An 18633-nucleotide genomic window follows, 5' to 3' on the forward strand; every position below is an offset into this window, starting at 1 on the left:
AGGCACAAATAATAATAATAATAATAATAATAATAAAATAAGTTGGCCCTGACAATAAGTCACGTCACCATTTTGTAACACCTGTTTTTAGATAAAGAGTTTTTGATAAATAGGCAAAAAAAACTTTATGTAACATCCTGTCACTATATTGTCACACTAAATAAAAATATAGTAAATCTGCACAAAAATGTAATTTCCAGAAATAAATAAATAAACATTGTCTTGTGTTTCTCAGGAGAGTAGTTTAATGAGCAGCAATAACATGGTTAAATTCCTCGAGTGTGTAAGTAAACACATTAGAGCCGTGATAACGGCCTGTGTCAACACTCCACCATATTGTTCCACCATAAGGGTAGAGGTCAGTAAAATGTTATTTAAAAAAATAATAAAACACAGTTAATTATGTTTACTTTTTCAGCGCATCTCAGGTATCTAAAGTAGCTGACATGATACATTTGGTTCATATCGAGAGGAATGTATGATACCCACAAAATAAGTATAAAAACTTAAATTGGTAGGCTTCATTAAGAGGCTATGTTAAGGTGACACAGCTTGCAGTGCTTAGTATGGTTACTCACAGTATGGTGATATTTGCGGTACATGGCCATCCTCAGCAGCTTGTTCAAATAGTCTTCTAACTGCCTCTGTAAAAACACATACACTATATTGTGGCCACTGTAAGTATTTTAATATCAAAACCCATGCATATAAACACTAACATGCACACATATACAAACACACAGGGATTCATAGGATACTTGAACTGGCAACAAGATAAGTGGCATGGCAACAAGCGAATGCCAGGAGAGCTCCCCGCCATAAGGTTAAGATATGACAAGAGTGAATTTCCCAACCAGTCAAAAAAACAGATGCGACATACCCTCCTGCTGGAGACCTGCTCATCTCGCACCAGGTCTTCTCCCCCTCCTCTAGGAAGGGAGGGCATTTCCCTCACCTCACTCTTCCTCATTGTCCTCCTCCTCACTGTGTGGCTGAGACAGAGAGGGAGAAAAATGAAGATGTTGAATTAAAAAGTCCAAGCTATTTAAAGATGCTGACACAGAGAGCGCATCTCAAATCGGACAGTGTTTCCATACTTTGTCCTCAAATGTTAAGGACAAACCTCAAACCTTTAGGCAATAGCTGTTTCTGTTCAACCATTGCCCCAAAGCTGAAAACCCAGTTTCAGCCACTGCTTTGACATTAAACCACATCATTTCCTGTGTACCTTCCTGCCAGTGGGTGTTTAGACAGGCACATTTAAAAGCAAGAATAAATGGACAAATTGCAAGTTGACTCATTGTATCAACTAGGAATGCAGAGTGGCAAAATGGACATTTATTTAACTATAAACAAGGACTTATCATTTTAGAGGCAGAGACAGAGAAAGAGAGAGTAGGGAGTACTTTAAATCCCATTAATATCCAAAGGTAATATCCTTTGTAACTTGTTTAGTAGTGTGTATGTCCCCAGAGAGAGAAAGATAGAGAGAGAGGGAGGGAGAGACAGGAAAATAATAAAAAAAAGAAAACATACGGAAGGGACGGTAGCGATCACTGTATTGTAGAGAACATTATGAAAATACGGATAAATTATTAAAGTAACAGATTGTTATAATGACAGGAATATTCTGACATTTGATGATATGCTTGCTGAGGTTTAGATGAGAAGACCAATAACACTTTTTATGTCGGCACAATATACATGAATCTAGAGCCAGGAGGCGATTAACATAAAGACCAGAAGCAGGGGGAAACCGCTAGTCTGGCTCTGTCCAAAGTCCACCCCCACCTCTAAATTTTACTAATTAACATGTTGTGTCTTGTTTCCGTAATCCATACACAAACAGAAATATAAAAATGACATGTTGTAGTTTTAGGGGGAATTAAGTGCTGGAACCATTTCTGAGTGCATGGCTTCCTGGAGTCCTCCTGGCTGCCTGGCAACTGTTGCAGCATTCATGCAATGCGAGCAAAATGGGCATGACAGGAAAACCACTTATTATAGTCCCCACAAATTATTCCAAGATGGTTATTCAGAATTAGCCAGAATTAACTACTTCTGTTTTTCGTAACGAAATTGGAGCAGTACGTTAACGAATGAAACCAGATACAAACTGAGCTCCTCCATTACATTTCTCTAAATGTAACTCTATTATGTTAAAATGTCATACTCAGTGAGTCTTTGCACCAGTCTGTGTGTGTGTGTGTGTGTGTGTGTGTGTGTGTGTGAATGTGTACTACACTGCGTGCAGGCCTACTCGGGAAAGAAGAAGTAATATTTTGGGGAGAAAAGGCTGTTTTCCACAAGGTAAGTCATTAAATTATAGTTATTATAGTTTTTCAGGTTGGAAATGCAAGTCAATGCAATGTGACCAACCTTCGGGAGGGCAGCGGTATCCTCATGAAGGTCTTGTACGTCCTCAGCTCTCTGTGCAGCTCCATGAAATGTTTCTCCTTCCTCTTCACTACCCAGGTAAACTCACCGTGCTTCAGCTCAATCCTAAATACTGCTGGCAGAGACTACACACACACACACACACACACACACACACACACACACACGGAAAGGTAGCAGTGAGAGTGTTTAAGAGAGAGATGATGAGCTAAATTTATATTAGGTAAAACATGAGGGTTAGGGAATCATTTTAGTTGCTTAAGAAATTGTAAAAACAACAACAAAAAACAGTACCAACAGTACCTTGTTGACACTCCTGTGGTGCGACAGGTTGAAGCGGTCTTGTGCGGTGGTGAATCTCTCCACTTCCAGGATCCGAGCAGTGATGGGCACCGTGGGAAGGTAGACCTTAGCATTGGCCTCCTTAAAGCCCACTGTGGCATACACCGCTGAAAATGGAATACGACAGTCCCCTAGGAGGAAGAGACATGGGGGTTGTTAGCATGGTTCTTCTGCATGTGCATGTAGGAGTTGTTCCGGCTGCTTGGGAGCGAGTAGGCTGCATCACAGAAAAGTCGGCCTTTGTTCAAGATTTTTGTGCTTGCTTTTTTGCAGTGTTAAGGTCAAATGTTTCTGTTTATTCTTCAGTAACATTTATGAGATCTCAATTATATAAAAGGAAAAAATCCACCCTCATTCTCTTGTTAGATATCAGTTTGAAGGCTCACCAGCTCAAGTATTTTTTGTCAGTTTTCCACACAGACATATGACGTGAGCCCACATTTCCTTTAGCCTGGCTGCTCTACTACCCCTTGATTTTCCTACATTTCCCCAGAGACCTGGATACAAACCTAAGAGAACAGTCACAAACATATTGCTTTGGGCTTACATGCCCATATAAATCTGGTTCCAGTTATACTGGAAGTTTAATCTCTTGAGAATGTTGCATAATCTTACCAACTGAAGTGTTCCCTGGAATAACTGACTGCTTTGCACAGTTTTACTATGCTATTTAGTTTTTTATAAATATTATTATCAGATTTTTGTCTTTTATTATTGCGTCCAAAATGATCACACCTAAAGTATGTGTTTGCATTACTCTGGGTAATTTGTTTTGTTTATGGTTGTATTTTTCTTTGTTCTTAGGAGAAGTTATGGAGAAATCATGCTACTTGAGACAATATGCAAACACACACACCTAAATTTCCCTCATAGTCGATCTCCTCTCCCTCCCCCATTTCCAGCTCTCTAGTGTCCAGGCTCTCCACAAGGTCGGCCATCGTGATACCGTCATGTACGTCCGGATCAGAAACTTCAGAGTTCACCAGGTTGAGGCTACTGGTAGTCGGTGGAGCCTTATCCAGCATGCTCAGCAGTTAGCCCCTTGAGCAGGGTGAGCCTAGAGGAATGCAGAAGAAAAATGATCATTTCCAAATAAAATAATAAAAAAAAAAAAAATAAATACATTAAAAAATATATATGCTATGGAATAAATAGAAACTTGAGAGGGTGTGGATTTGCACGTCCTTGTTCATGCTGTAAGCTATATGACTGATCCTGAGTGTGCATACACTCCCACAGTGAGGAACTGTCATTTGACTTTTAACCTTCCAGTGATTATGTACAGATCATGACTGGTTACACACACACCCCCCCCCCCCACACACACACACACACACACACTGTAGACACAGCTGTAAAAGGTTTCAAGGTCACATGGAGCCAATACTCTAGACACAGCCGCACTAGAATTGTGGACAACAAATATGAGATGTCTGGCCACCAAGAGCTGCTACAAATGCTTCAGTTTTCCTTGGCAAAAGTTATACAGAAGTTTGAACCACCATAAGCACCATTCTTCCAAAAATATCCCTCATTTGGTGTTTTGATGATGGTGGTGGAAAACACTGTCTAACACACTGGTGCAGAATCTCCCATACATATTCAGCTGGCGTGAGATCTGGTCTCTTTGTTCTTATTGTGACAAACCATAGTGATGATCATTATACCTTCAATTCTAAACTATTTTGGATCATAGTCTGTTTAGTTTAATTTTCAGTTATGATTAGGCTCACCCGCCCACTTTTCAACCCACCTTTCCACTCCAGCACCAACGAAGTGTTGATACATTTATTTGGTGGATAAAACATATGCCACTCATTACATCTGTGGTCTGTGACCTCAGAGACTTTCCTACAAGCTAAAAAACTTAAATCTAGTTAATGACAAACTAACTGCCTGACTGGAATTCAGTTGTTTATTACTGACACACACAATGAACAGCATAAAGAAAGTCAGCTGATAGCCTTCACTCAAACCAAATTCGATAAATCCTACTGTATGTGCAATCATCAATCACTTATTATGTACTCATATCCTACTGTACTGCAAATGAACATATTTGTGAAGTCTTCATATAAGATACTGAGTAAAAATTCACTCCTTTGCTGCTACGCAATATTATTAATCCTAATCTTTGAGGGCATTAGTGAGACACATTGTTCTGTTCCACACAGGTCATTTTTCAAAAACCGTGCCAACATGATTCCAGAGTTCAGTAAAAATACCTTCAAAGATATGTTTATACCTTAATGTTTCCATTTAATGTTATCTTAATAGAAACAGCCTTAAATAAAAGGACATAAAACACATTATTATCAAAATCAGATGATATTTGATTTAAGAGCAAGTGAACAAGGCTAGGTATATTTGGCATTTGATATTGTTTTGTGAGACTGACACAAAGGCTTATAAATGACACAGGATTGAGACAGAGAGCTTGACTTCTGACATTAAATGCCAACATTTGACACATTAATATCCAAAACTTATTTTGTATCTCTGACCATGCTTCATGTCAGTGCAATAAAATCCTACATTATACCTGCAGTAGCTGAATGCTGTACCTATAAGACAAGACCCCCTTTAGAATATCAAATGGTAACATTTTCTTTATTTCCATGTACATCGTTTTCTAGATTGTTACCACATACATGTGACATAATTTATAATCAGATTTCAAGTGAAGTTTATTTTCAAAAGAGAATAAAAATGGCATCTGTATTATGACACATTATATAAATTAGAATTATTCCAAATGAAGGGGAAATGTTACTGTAAACCACACACCAAAGTAAAGGCCAATTTACACCATCGTAAGCACTTCTACTTCTGCTGCACTCTAATTACACAGCCAAATTGCTAGTTTAGCCGCTGTTGTTGTTGGTGTAGGCTACCACAAACAATGGCAAGTGAAATTGAGCGGGTCATGTTGGGGTTGGAGCTGATTGATGTTAAATAGAAGTTACTTTTAGTGAAATTGCTAAAACTCAGAAACGAGAGAACAGGATTTGAAAATGGCTGCGAAGAAGGACAAGCTGGGAATGCGTAGGAGGAAATGCGATGCTACCAAGCCAACCAATTACAGTTATTGCGTTCTGCGTTCTGCGTTCTGTGTCGCTGCGACGTGCAATTACATTTTTGGGGAGGTGCTTTTAGGTTACGGCGTAAATTTAATGCAGAAGTTTAAATTGCCGTTAAATCTGTTTTTAAACGTATGAGTTGACTAAAATCACGTCATCATGCACAGGTGTTACAGACACACAAACAGACAGACACACACAGTCACTCCTACGTTTTTCAAAGTATAACCCCACTTTCAATTTCATATAGTCATAATTAATCCACTTGATCATCCACTCGCAGGCTCATACATTCTATTAATTAACACTCCCCAAACCTTCACTCATGTTTCTTTCTTTGATTGAGGTTTGAAAAAGCCTCAATTGTTATCAAACATTACTTTATACTGTAAATTATGTCATATGGTCATTTGTCAGTGCTGTCTGGGAATGACTTGACTGACTACACCCACAGAAGTGGGAGTTGGAGACGAAAAAAATGTTAGTGATGCAATTTGCTGTGTAAGACACCATGCTGAGTCAGACGTATGTGATCAGTCAGCCACACCTGAGCTGTCATGCTACATCACCATACCACTAGTTTTAGTTTCTAATGACGTACAAAATTGTAAATGGGCAAGTCCCTTTATATCTGTCTAAACCTTATGCCCCATCCTGTGGTCTCTGCTCTCAGAATACAGGCCTCCTGTCTGTCCCCAGAGTAAAAAAGAAAGCAGCTGCCTGCAGGGCCTTTTCCTATCCCTTCCTCTTGAATAACCTCCCTGTTGACATTAGACACTCTCTGTTGAGACCGTTGGATCAAACTTAAAACTCATCTTTTTCCCTTAACATTCAGTTAGCTTCATTTTCTTGGTTACCTTGTACCTCTTACCATTACCCTTACGGCAGGTCGATCCAAGTCTCATGTTTTCCCATAGACAAGAATATTGTAAACTTTCTGAAAACCACTGCATCTCTGTAACCCTCTGTCTGTTTGTGTCCCACAAGCACAGCTGTTTGCCTATCTTTTTGTCATGGAGTGTTGGTATTTCCTGTTTTGTTTTGGTAATCATCTCTTATGTGTCTTTTTGCATTTCACATCCTGTTCTTGTATTTTCCTGCTTGTTTGATTGTTTGCTCCACCATTATAGTTTCCACCTGTGCCTTGTTAATCACACGCCACTTGTGTATTTAAGTTTGTGTCTTCACATTGTTTAGTGTTGGATTGCTTTGTCAATCATCAAGTATCTCAGCTATATCTTCAGTGATTCCTTGTGTGTTCTACCTCTGCCTGTTTTTTTTTTTATTTTTGTTGTGGACTGCTTACGTGGTTGTTTGACAAGAGCTTACTCATTAAACTAAGTAAACTGAACTTGCTTTGCCTGTTGTCTTGCGTTTGGGTCCAAAATCCCGTTTCCTATGCAGACTGCATTTAAGCTAAATATGATACTGTCTCACTGTCACTGTCATCTCCTTCTCTCTTTTCCAATTTTCTCCTCCTAGTCCTCTCTTTTCACTTTGGCTTCTCGTGCTGGACCACTGGTAGTGTGGGACCTCTCTCTCTGTTCTGGCTGTGGATGCCTCATTACAGATGCTTTGGATCTTCGTCTTCCAGGAGACTCAGCCTCTTTATCTCCCTGTGTGTGTGTGTGTGTGTGTGTGTGTGTGTGTGTGTGTGTGTGTGTGTGTGTGTGTGTGTGTGTGTGTGTGTGTGTGTGTGTGTGTGTGTGTTCCTTCCTCCAATCTGTGTGAATGGTGTGGTTGAGCTTTGCCTCTTGTGTTTGTTTAGTGCACTTGCAGGTTTCATGGTGGAGAGGAGGTTGTGTGGCTTAGGTCTGTGTGACAACACCTGAAGTTGCTCGATGTTCTACTTTGATCTATTCTTTAAATATATTACAATCTATTCATAACTTTGTCATCATGGATGTCATACTGTAATTTTATTGGTCTATTTTGTACACATTACATCTATTGCATGCCTGTTTGCCTTGGAAGAGGGAAGGTGTCGTATGCTGTACAGATTGTAAAGCCCCTTGAGGCAAATTTGTAATGCCTTGACCTGACTTTAGTGCTCGTGCATGATGCAAGGACTAAACACAGTATGCACACCGTGTAGTGCACATACAGTCAAAATAATAGTATAATAATAGACAAAAATTGCAGCATATACACATGTTATCACATCTTGTCATGTTTAGTAGATGCTGACTTTGAGCAAAGGGATATGGTAAAACTGTGCTCAGTTCTAAGATTTAGTTTCACTGTGACCCCAAACAAACTGCTGAGAACACACGTTAGATTTTGTATAACAAAGATTTCTTTAAAGATAAAGGCTGTTAAACCGGTAAGAAAAATGCAGCTTGTCATGTGCTTGCTACACTGCTCAAACTTTATTTAAGCCCCAAGAGCAATCAAAAGAAGCATCTGCAAAATCCTGCATTACCAAGACAAGATACAGGCAGGGTGTGGAGAATAACAGTGCTGGAGCAGTAGTTACAACTGCGGGGTTAATATGCATTTTAAATCTTCACTTTTCAAGTGCAGAAAAAAAACAGTACAGAAAAAAAAACAAAGAAAGACTCATTCACACAAAAATAAAAACACCAAGCAGTATGCTTAGTCTTCCAAGACTAGCCAATACACATGTTGCCCATTAACCTCCCTCTGAGTCCAGAGGAGCTAGAAAAGACTCCGAAGGAGAGGGGAAGAGAGGAATGGAGAGAAATAGAGAATATGACTCAACAGAAAGCTTCTAAAGGGAGATTTGATTAAAAGGACAATTTTAGTATGATTGGAGTTTGCTGATTATTCTACGCACTGCCTTACTACTGTACATCACTGTGGATCATTTTTCTGTACTCTATCATGTTGGAATCCCTATCTTCCTTAATTGTTTTGACATAACTGCTGTCTATTGTATTTTTTGATAGCAGTAAAATCATTAAATTCAAAAAATGTGGTTATGGTTATGAAAATTGGGATTGGGATTGATTGGGATGTAATTAACTACTCCAAATTATGTTAACAAGGCCCGTTACATTAAAAAGATTTCTTCTGGAGATGAAGCATGCAAAGCGATATGTGTGTTTATCATTAGGGAGCAGATGCCCCCTGATATGTCATCCCAGCTCATATGATCCAAAATGTATGCATTCAAATGAAAAGATGAACAGAATGAGTCATTAAAAATGTTAATATGTGACAAAATTCTGATAAAAGCAGACAGAAAGCACCTAACTAGTACAATAATCATAATTTTTTGACAAGAAACAAAAGGATATACTGGAAATGAGGCATAGAGATAGCAATTACGCAAGTAATGTTGATTCATCAGATTTCTAGAAAGTTTTCTCTGAGGCAAGTCGGGGCAGAAACAACACACACAAACACATACACACAGCGCAAAAGAAAAAAAGTTGTTTCTTTACAGTCAGTGGAGGCACACAAAGTCACACTCTCTAAGACTTTAGGTTTACCTATAGGGATTTTCCACTGACTAGAGTAATTTCCTAACATACTGCCTAAATTTAACATTCCCCATATCCAAGTTTAACATTAATCTGAGCCCATATAACCCAACCTGAGAATACCACATGCTCAAATAAGAAACAGGTACATAACACTTCTTTCCCTGCAAAGTGCAAAATTTTTATGTTTGGAGATAAAAATGTCTGTGACAAGTAAATAACACATGAGCGTGTACACCAACAGATAACAGCTTGACAGTAAACATTCCCACTCCACTGAACAAGATCCAACACACTCTCACGGTCAGAAGTCACCGGCAGTCACCAGTTGCTTACAGCGACTGCGTGTCTGTGTTTCCTGTGGTCCCTGTGAAATCATTTAGTCTCTTCATTCATCCATCCAATCCAATAATTTTCTCATTCAGTTTTTTCCTGAATAAGGATGCTTATGCAAGATTTCGATAATTATTGTGATTATTTTAAAGGACTCTATCATAGTTAATGATAATCATTACTGATTATGGCCATTAATATCAATCATTTGAGGAACAAAATAGCCAAACTTCTATTTGGGTGTTATTTGCATTTGCATGTTTTTCCACCATCTTCACCACACTACTTTTGTACAGAATGACAGCAGTGTGGGAAAGGATACTGCACAAAGCTAACAATGGTGTGACATCTAAATTAGTCATTTTATTATTTTATTATATTATTTATAAATTATTTTAGTAATCAGTCATTATTTTTTAGGCTAGTAGCTACATTTAGCAAGCTTGTTGTCAAACGTAGGAGCCCAGGGTGAAAAAGTGGAATGGCATTTTTGAAACTATCCATGCAAAAAGGGGTTGACAGCGAAAACATGTATTTAATGACGACCAGACTGAGAAATACTTGTTTGTTACATCTGAGAGAAGCATAGGACCACCACGCACAGATTTCAGTGAAAGAGCTGCAAATTGTGAAGAGTGGTAAAATGCCACTACAACCCCAACCATACCAATTTTGAACCAAACTGTCTTAGTATGGAGATGAAAACCTGACAACTGAACCATTTGGAAATGTCATATCAAGCTACCAGCAGAATAATTGCAAAATAAATTGGACAGTACTGCAAGTGACGACTGCCCAGCCACCACACCTTTTGTGCCCAAGTTTAAGGACTTAGTTACACAACAAAGGTTAATGCAGTAATATGTCTGTGTATGCAGTTCTGGAGTTTTAAAGCCGTAATTATAACTTGCTTAATTGGTTTCCTGGACCTGTGACACCATGGACCTCTATTACTTGGGTAAATTGAGTGTAAATTGTGCCCACTGACTGTCTAAACTGAATGAAAATGTTACATTATCTTATTTTATAAGATCTCTATTGATCCACCATAATCCTGTAAAATGTATTCATAGAACAAAGAGAAAGCAACAAAATCTACATCAAATTGTTCTAAACAAAAAGTTAATCTTTTGTTTTAATATTCCATCCTTCCATCCATCCATCTTTATCCGCTTATCAGGGTTGTTTAAATCATTAAATGTTAATATGATTTTGGTCTAGGTAGACATTCAAGATGCATCAATGTCATTAAATTCAGAAGGGCCCATTGGTTGAACTTTTGTGTGGCGTGCATACAATCTTAAGAGTCCAGAAGAAGTATTTATGACAGTGTAGTTTTCTCCCTGCTCCAAGAATATCCATGACCCTTGATATACTTGACCCACCAAGAGGTTAACAGCAGAGGGACCTGGAATATTAAACATATGCACATACATGTACGGCACTGGTCATAATATCTGTTCTATAGTATGCAACCTGACAGGGGAGCAGAGAGATGATGAGAATGCAATGGAAGTGAGGAGTTTGCAGGCCTTATCTCTCTACTCCATTCCAATGGAAAACAGCCTACTTCCTGCTTCCTGTCCCGTTGTCATGGCGAGAGTTTTAACAGCCAGCGAGCTGCTTATATATAAATATCAAGAGAGGCAGCTTAAAGCGTCCGCCTCTCCCTCCATGTGCTAGAATCCCTCTTAAATGTCAATTAGTTGGAGTCAACACATTGTGAAATCATAGATGACATGAAAGAATGTTGAGTGGGAGAAGAACTGTGGAGGTTCTGCAGAGTGTGGCAGAGAGTGAGAGGAAAAAATGAGGCATCATAAAAGCAAAGTGGGCACTCGTCAATCTTCTCAACATGGAACACATGGGAAATTCAGTCTCTCACCCAGCACCACAGGCATCAGAAACATATTGCTGCACTTTTCATGCAGGGACCAAGGTACATAAATTTAAGACAAATTCCATTAGTGGGGATGTGATATTTTACCTCACATTTTAAGTAAGAGTAAAGCTTTTGGGGTAGAAGTATGTCCTGCTGGATAACTTTGGTACCACTTTCTAATGGGGCACGCTTTCTAAGATTAATTGATGGCTTTATTAATATAATAAATTAATAATTTACTTTTGCTTTAAAGAGCAGTTAAGCCATTAATGGAAACTCATTCTGGGATGGCAGGTTGTGAAAAACCTCCCTAACTGATGTTTATTCTCCAGTATGATAGTTTGACAGACTCTCATATCAATAATTAGCTTAGCTTAGCACAAATGTCTGAAGAAAGCTTTTGAAATACTATGAAATATGCTTATTTGTTTTGTTACTGGGAAGATGAGAAGATTAATACCACTTCAATATCTGTATGCTAAATATGAAGCAAGGCTCAGGAGGCAATTAGCTTAGCTTAGCATAAAGAGTGGAAAGAAACAGTTAGCCTTGATCGGTCAAAATCCGCCTACCAACACCTCTAAAACTCACTAACTGACATGTCGTACCTTGTTTGTTTAATCCGTTCAAAGCTTCACTACTACTACCTACTTCAAAGAGTAAATGTGACAGTTTGTCGTTTTACAGGGGGTTACGTGCCAGACTATTTCTTAGCCCTGATCAGTTTCCAGGCAAAGAAAGATTTTTATTCTTTGTTTTTTGGACAGATTAAACAAACAAGACAGCTAGCTTTGCAAACACAATGACTGAGAAACAACCACCAGCAATTAAAGAACTGCCCATCCTGCCTTTGCCAACAACAGTGTAGAAAACACTTGTGTGAACAGGTTCTGGCTCCACACTGACCTTTAAGCTCATTATGTTCGATATCATGGCGCTCTTATCAATGAGTGGCAAAGAGGCATGATGACAAACAGTGGGGAATAACTTTTGAGATGGGACAGTGGTGTACTATTCTCGCATCACGCTGTCAGACATTATCGCAGCTGCCTCTGAAGCCTGGGATGCTCTGCCCTGGGCCACGGAGCACTGGAAGGGTGATGAGATGCGATGAGCGGGACCAGGGCCTTTATGAGGCTCTTGCCGAGGAGAGCGAGCCCTACGTGGGCTAAAGTGTAGCGCGGCAACCATCTCCTGCTAGTGGGTTTGGTGGGCAGGGCTTAGCGGAATGATACGAGCAGCAGAGTTAGAGACACATCGTATGTTCAGTTGTTACCAACTGCTGCTTTAAGGCTCGGTTATTACAAAATACAATTTTATTATTAGCTTCTTAACATTTATAATTACAGATGACTATTTTGCTGGTGGCCTATTAGAAAGTGAAAAATGTGTATCTGTAGACTTGGTGGTTTATTAGAAAGATTAATGACCCACCAAACTGTCAACCCAACAGTCATTCCACTTAATTGCTCATAAAATTTCTATAAAGCATCAGTTAATTATTTATTAACAACAACTCACTAGCTAAAACTTATAAATGGGGGCGTTTTAAGAAGTGGTACCAAACGTTTAATAATTACTGGGGGTTACACCAGGTTAATCCACAATCAATACTCTATTTAGCATGCAGTTGATTCATTAATCTCTCACACCCTCGCTGGAGGAAGAAGCAAGCTGGCCAAAGTATGTTCGTTTTTGTTCAATGTGTGCCCCACATAGGTGTGGGCCATGTTGCATTTGCAGTCCCTACTTCTGTTCCATCTGCCCTCCTGAGATTTATTATAACAAAAAACATTTTCCTCTGAGATTTTGGAATAAAAGAAGATGAGACATGCTCTAGTTTATGTTTTTGTAGCAGACTTTTGTTAGTAGCCCTGTTCCAGTAGCCTGTGAGGGACAAATCGGATTGAAGACAAGTTCAGTTTATCTATCAGTAGAATAAAATCTGCATCCCTTATCAGTTACTTAGCTCTTGTCCAAAATTAAGTTAAATCAGGAAGTTCTGTGTCTTGCAGCCAAAAATCTGATTCACTGCCAATCTTTTGGAATCCATGTGTGAAGACACTGCCATTGGTCCACACATAAAAATATAATTCATACTGTAATCTTATGTTTTCTGTAAAGCACTAACAGTACTCTTACAATGAATATTTGATTCAAATAGTTTCTTTACCCCTAGACACGCAGGGGATTTGGAGGGTTGAACATCTTCTCAGCATAATGTGCGCTTTTTGAGATTGTTTGAAGAAACTGTGATTTATAAACAATAATACCAACTCTTTTTTCCTTGTCTTTACTGTACATAAATGATATCTTACACAAAAGTAGGCACTCGATCCCAAATGCCTCAAACAGGAAAACAGTGGTATTTTTCTCATTTTCCTCTTCTATAAAGGTGGACAACACATACATATGTTAATTGATTTAAGGGGATTTCAGACATTCAAACATCACACAAACATTCCACTCTTATTCTTTGTATGTCATCTATTTTTTGTCCCATGTTAACATTATGATCAAGATTGTTGGGATATAATAATAACAACTGGCAATAAAGCCTTTTACAGCTTTTGGTAACATAGCTTGCATTGTGGATTGTAAATTGTACATTTGTAGTTTTTCTGATTTCCCATGGTCAAACAAAGACTGTAAATTGTGAAGTGTTTTTTTCAATGCAGCTACCATAAAGTTGATTCTGGCACCACCAACAGAATACCATTTCAAACAGACACATAGGGAAAAATCCAACTGACCTGACTACAATATATGTAGGTCTGAGTACTGTTTCTGGAATTGACTGACTGTGTGGTGCCACATTAACAACCTGGTTCTCAACCCCTCCAAAACAAAAGAACTGATAATTGACTTTAGGAGGAAGGAAGAAGAATATGCTCCTCTATATATCAAAGGAGACATGGTCGAGCGAGTCAGCAACTTCAAATTCCTGGGCACACAAATCTCTGAGGACCTCAAATGGACTGTTAACACTACCACGCTTGTGAAAAAGGCTCAGCAGCGGCTCTATTTTCTAAGGACACACAGGAAGGTGAACCTGTTGATTTCCTTTTACAGAGGTTCTGTTGAAAGCATCCTCTCTCACAACATTCTGGTGTGGTTCACAAGCTGCACTGAGGCTGACAAAAAGGCACTACAGAGAATTATTAGATCAGCTCAAAACATCACCAACAAACAACTGCCCTCTCTCACCGACAGATAGATCCTGATGTCTCTCTTGATTTCATTTTGTGATCCTTTTATCATTTTCTCATTTTTATTAGAAGCTTAAAAGAGTTTGGTCTGCATAATTGCAAAACAGTGCAACACAGTTCATTGTTTTGAACATCAGTTTGATTATATTATGTGTGAATTTGCATACATTTACCATGTTGAGTTAGAAATAGATATCAGAATATATGTGCATATATAATGTGTAAATGATTTAGACTATCACACAGCCCTAAATACATGTCTTTCTGGAAAACATAAGAAATCACTGGCTCAAGTAGAATTAGAGATGACAGGTTGGGAAAAGGTGAAGGCAGCACAAAAAAAAGGTTGTACTGCCTTGTGGAAAATACTCAACATCACTGTAATAGTTTCAATATCGTTCACTCACTCGTCATCAATCCAGAAATGTATGCAAAATGATCTCTACCAGTCATAAACTGAACTCTAGGCATTTCTGCCTAGGCAAGGTACTCCCTCCTACCTACTATATGTTTCTCTATTCTAGGTTTGCATGCAATACGGGTTTGACAAGTATACGTTTATTGAAGAGAACACTGGAGGCAGGCGGAACATGTACTGTATGTCAATATCAGCAGAGGTGCTCTCCCCAGAGATGACTTGTGAGATGCAACATCTATTCCTGGATGTGTGATAACAAGCTTAACATTTGTAAAGTATAAATTATGTAAGTGAACGATTTAAATCATTTTAAAGATACCATACAGTACAACCATGTGAACATCATCTTTGCGTAACAGACTACCACTCACACTCATTGATGTGCAAACACACACACACACACACACACACACTAAAGATAAAATAACCCTAGCTTGGCATTTACAGATCATGTGGTGCCAAGCTCCTCATGGTGCAGATGGTACAAAGGGAGAGAGAGAGAGAGAGAAGATGGAGGGAGAGAGAAGCAACAAGAGAGGTCTGTGACACCTCTCTTTCTCTGCCCACACTAAAGCTGCCTATTATCTAATCCTTCACACCATGGATAGGGGGATAGGGATGGTCATAGAGACAGAGAAAGCAAGATGCCAGAAGAGAGGGCGCAATCGTCATCATCGCCAGAGTGGCGTTCTGCTGGTGGTAACACAAGGCATCATTGTACTGAAGGAGTGATGGAACTGCGCTCTCTCTCTCTTTCAGCCAAGCCTGACTCAGCCCAACCAAGGCGGCCAAGTTAGATCCTGGAAATTACCAAAGTTTAACTTGTGTACTGACCACTAAAGTGACTCTGACTCACCATGATTACAGTAGCAGGGCAGAAAGTATAGAGGACATTCGTGCTCTTGACTGAAAGGGTCGGTTCCCCCCAATTACCATCTCCTGTGGTATTTGGCCATAAAGGTAGTTTTGGTTTTACTGAAACTACTTTTAATTTTTACAATTGTTTGTTTGAAAACAACAGTGTTCTGTGGAATATCGAAAGTAATGAGAATTTTTTTTCAGGAAAAAGATATCGCTCTTTATTTTATTTTCGGCATGAATCAGGCTTGTATACAGGCCAAATATAACCTACTTCTGATTCACTTATATTTTTGTATCTCAACAGTCTGTGCAGAAGACCTTTGTCATTTGTCCTGAGCAGTAAAACAGCGATGTCTGCCGCAATGTGATTTAAACCTGTTATTGAATGAGAAAGTCTGTTCCTGTTAAGGATTTAGTGAACAGCATACCCTTCCAATATAAGCTATGAACAGCCTTATGATGCAGATTGACAATGAAAGCTGCAGAAACAATAAGAGTTGTACAATACTAAAAATATTTTGAGACTGTGTTTGGAAACTCAAAACAGGGTTTGTGGTTTTTTGACAGGGATTCACCATATGGTGGGAGCATATGAGAATGTAGTCCACATCTGGAATGAATTTACTGCACTAACTATAATGCTGACTGCCACGCTAAAAATAAACACTAACAGCAATGAGGTAAAACTAAGTCTTTAACTTGTCCCAGATTAATGATTGAGTATTCAACAATATTCAAGCAGAATGGTGTGTGTGAGTGTGTACATTGATATGTATCACAAACTGCACAGGAAAGCAGTAGTTCCACATGGAATGGGTCAGCACACATGCACACACTTAAAGCCTAAGGCAGGGCAGTGAAAAAGTTTTCTGTATGTATGCTGGCACCACAACAGAAAAACATTGAGGTTATGCTTCTGCCACTGCCTCTGCAAAACTAAGACTACTTAATGCCACAGGTCAGTATTGTGTGTATCAGTTGCAAATACAACAGAAGAAGAGAGGAGAGGGGGGGATTGGTATGAGCGAGCAGCAGCAGGGAAAGAGAATATCTCCAGTCCTCCCATGACATTCCAGCTACAGCAACTAACTTTCACAACAGGGTGCGAGAAGGTCGACAGCAGGCCAGCACTCGCACACCTTTGCAGTCTTATATCAGTAAGCATAATGGCAGACTCAAACATACTGTACATTCTTCTACATGATCACGCTGACAACCCAAATCCAAGGAGTGTCGCAGAGACACATATGTCTCCCAGTCCATTGACGCAATAGAAGAAAGCAGACACAGAGACAAGCAGAGAGGGAGAGGGAGACATTACCAACCTGCTCTTTTTGTGGACATGCAGCCCACATGCTGGTTAGTGATCAATCCACTTGGCTTCACTGAATGGACAGCAATACTAAGACGCACACTCTCCACAAAGAACTGCACAACAGCAGCAGACAGCTAGTCCTGTATCCTTCTGTTCTGGCTCCTGTAAACTCACTAAGTGTGGCTGTGAAAAAAACTAGCAGTGAACTCTCTCCAACTCCTCAGGAAGGGAGGGGTCTCTGAAACTCTATTCCAATCACAGACACAGGTTCCTCCCACAGGCTTTTGTCATTGGATAGAACAAAGTTCTGAGTTTTGGTGAAGTAGGAGGAGCCCTCTGGTGAGAAAATAATGGTCCTGCCTATTTTCTCACCATTTTACACTCACTTTCTGTCTCTGTTTGTCTCTTGTCTGGTCTTTTGGCTTTATGTTTATGAATCTGTCTGTGACAAATAGTATGTTTGTCTGTCGATCCCTATCTGTGCATTCATAAAAACTTATAAGGATTACGCTTGTAAGACATAAAAAACACATGTATTTATAAAAAAACAAAACAAAAACAGGAATTGAAAATAACAACAGCAAGAATTTTATTTAGTTTGTTCATGTTAACCTGTGTGTACACATGCTATGTGTATTTTCTTGCTAAAAGAGCTCTCTAATTAAATATACCTTCATCACACCTGTAGAAAATAGCCAGGACTCTGGCAGCCACACACAAACACACATACACATTAAAAGAGATCTCTTCCTCCATCTTGTGGATGAAGGGATGTACTGTGCCTCTCACAGACCAAACGCACACTTGTACACCGACCAGCCATATCATTACCTGACCACCTACTGGTCATACTGTAGGTCTTCCTTGTGCTGCCAAAACAGCCCTGACCCATTGAGGCATGGGACTCCGCTGTTTATCAGAATCAACTTTTTCAACAGTTTGACCTACAGTAGCTCGTCTGTTGGATCTAGCCACACTGGCCAGCCTTCACACCCCATATGCATCACTGAGCCTTGGCCACTCATAATCCTGTCGCTGGTTCAGAGCTTTTCCTTCCTTGCACCACTTTTGACAGGTCCTGACTACTGCAGACTGTTTTTGGAGATGCTCTGACCCAGTTGTCTAGCCATCACAATTGGCTCTTGTCAAAGTTGCTCAAATCCTTATGCTTGCCCATTTTTCCTGCATGTAACACATCAACTTTGAGGACAAAATGTTCACTTGCTGCCTAATATATCCCACCCACTGACAGGTGTCACGATTATGAGATAATCAGTGTCATTAACTTCACTTGTCAGTGGTCATAAAGTTATGGCTGATCAGTGTTTGTGCGTATCCCTATGACAGGAC

General features: G+C 39.4%; 1 protein-coding gene across 1 annotated transcript in view; it reads right to left on the reverse strand.

Annotated features, from left to right (window-relative positions):
* pld1a (phospholipase D1a) overlaps positions 1-17451 on the reverse strand; it is a 33715-nt gene extending 16264 nt beyond the window's left edge. The window contains exons 1-6 of the mRNA XM_046062785.1: positions 17294-17451; positions 3596-3796; positions 2701-2870; positions 2380-2522; positions 881-992; positions 579-644 (exon numbers count right to left, since the gene is read on the reverse strand). Coding sequence (XP_045918741.1) covers positions 579-644; positions 881-992; positions 2380-2522; positions 2701-2870; positions 3596-3764 — 660 coding nt within the window. The 5' untranslated portion in view covers positions 3765-3796; positions 17294-17451. The remainder of the gene's footprint in view (positions 1-578; positions 645-880; positions 993-2379; positions 2523-2700; positions 2871-3595; positions 3797-17293) is intronic.
* Positions 17452-18633: the final 1182 nt, after the last annotated feature.

This window comes from Micropterus dolomieu, linkage group LG11 (genome assembly GCF_021292245.1).
Source record: "Micropterus dolomieu isolate WLL.071019.BEF.003 ecotype Adirondacks linkage group LG11, ASM2129224v1, whole genome shotgun sequence".
Classification (NCBI taxonomy): Eukaryota; Metazoa; Chordata; class Actinopteri; order Centrarchiformes; family Centrarchidae; genus Micropterus; species Micropterus dolomieu.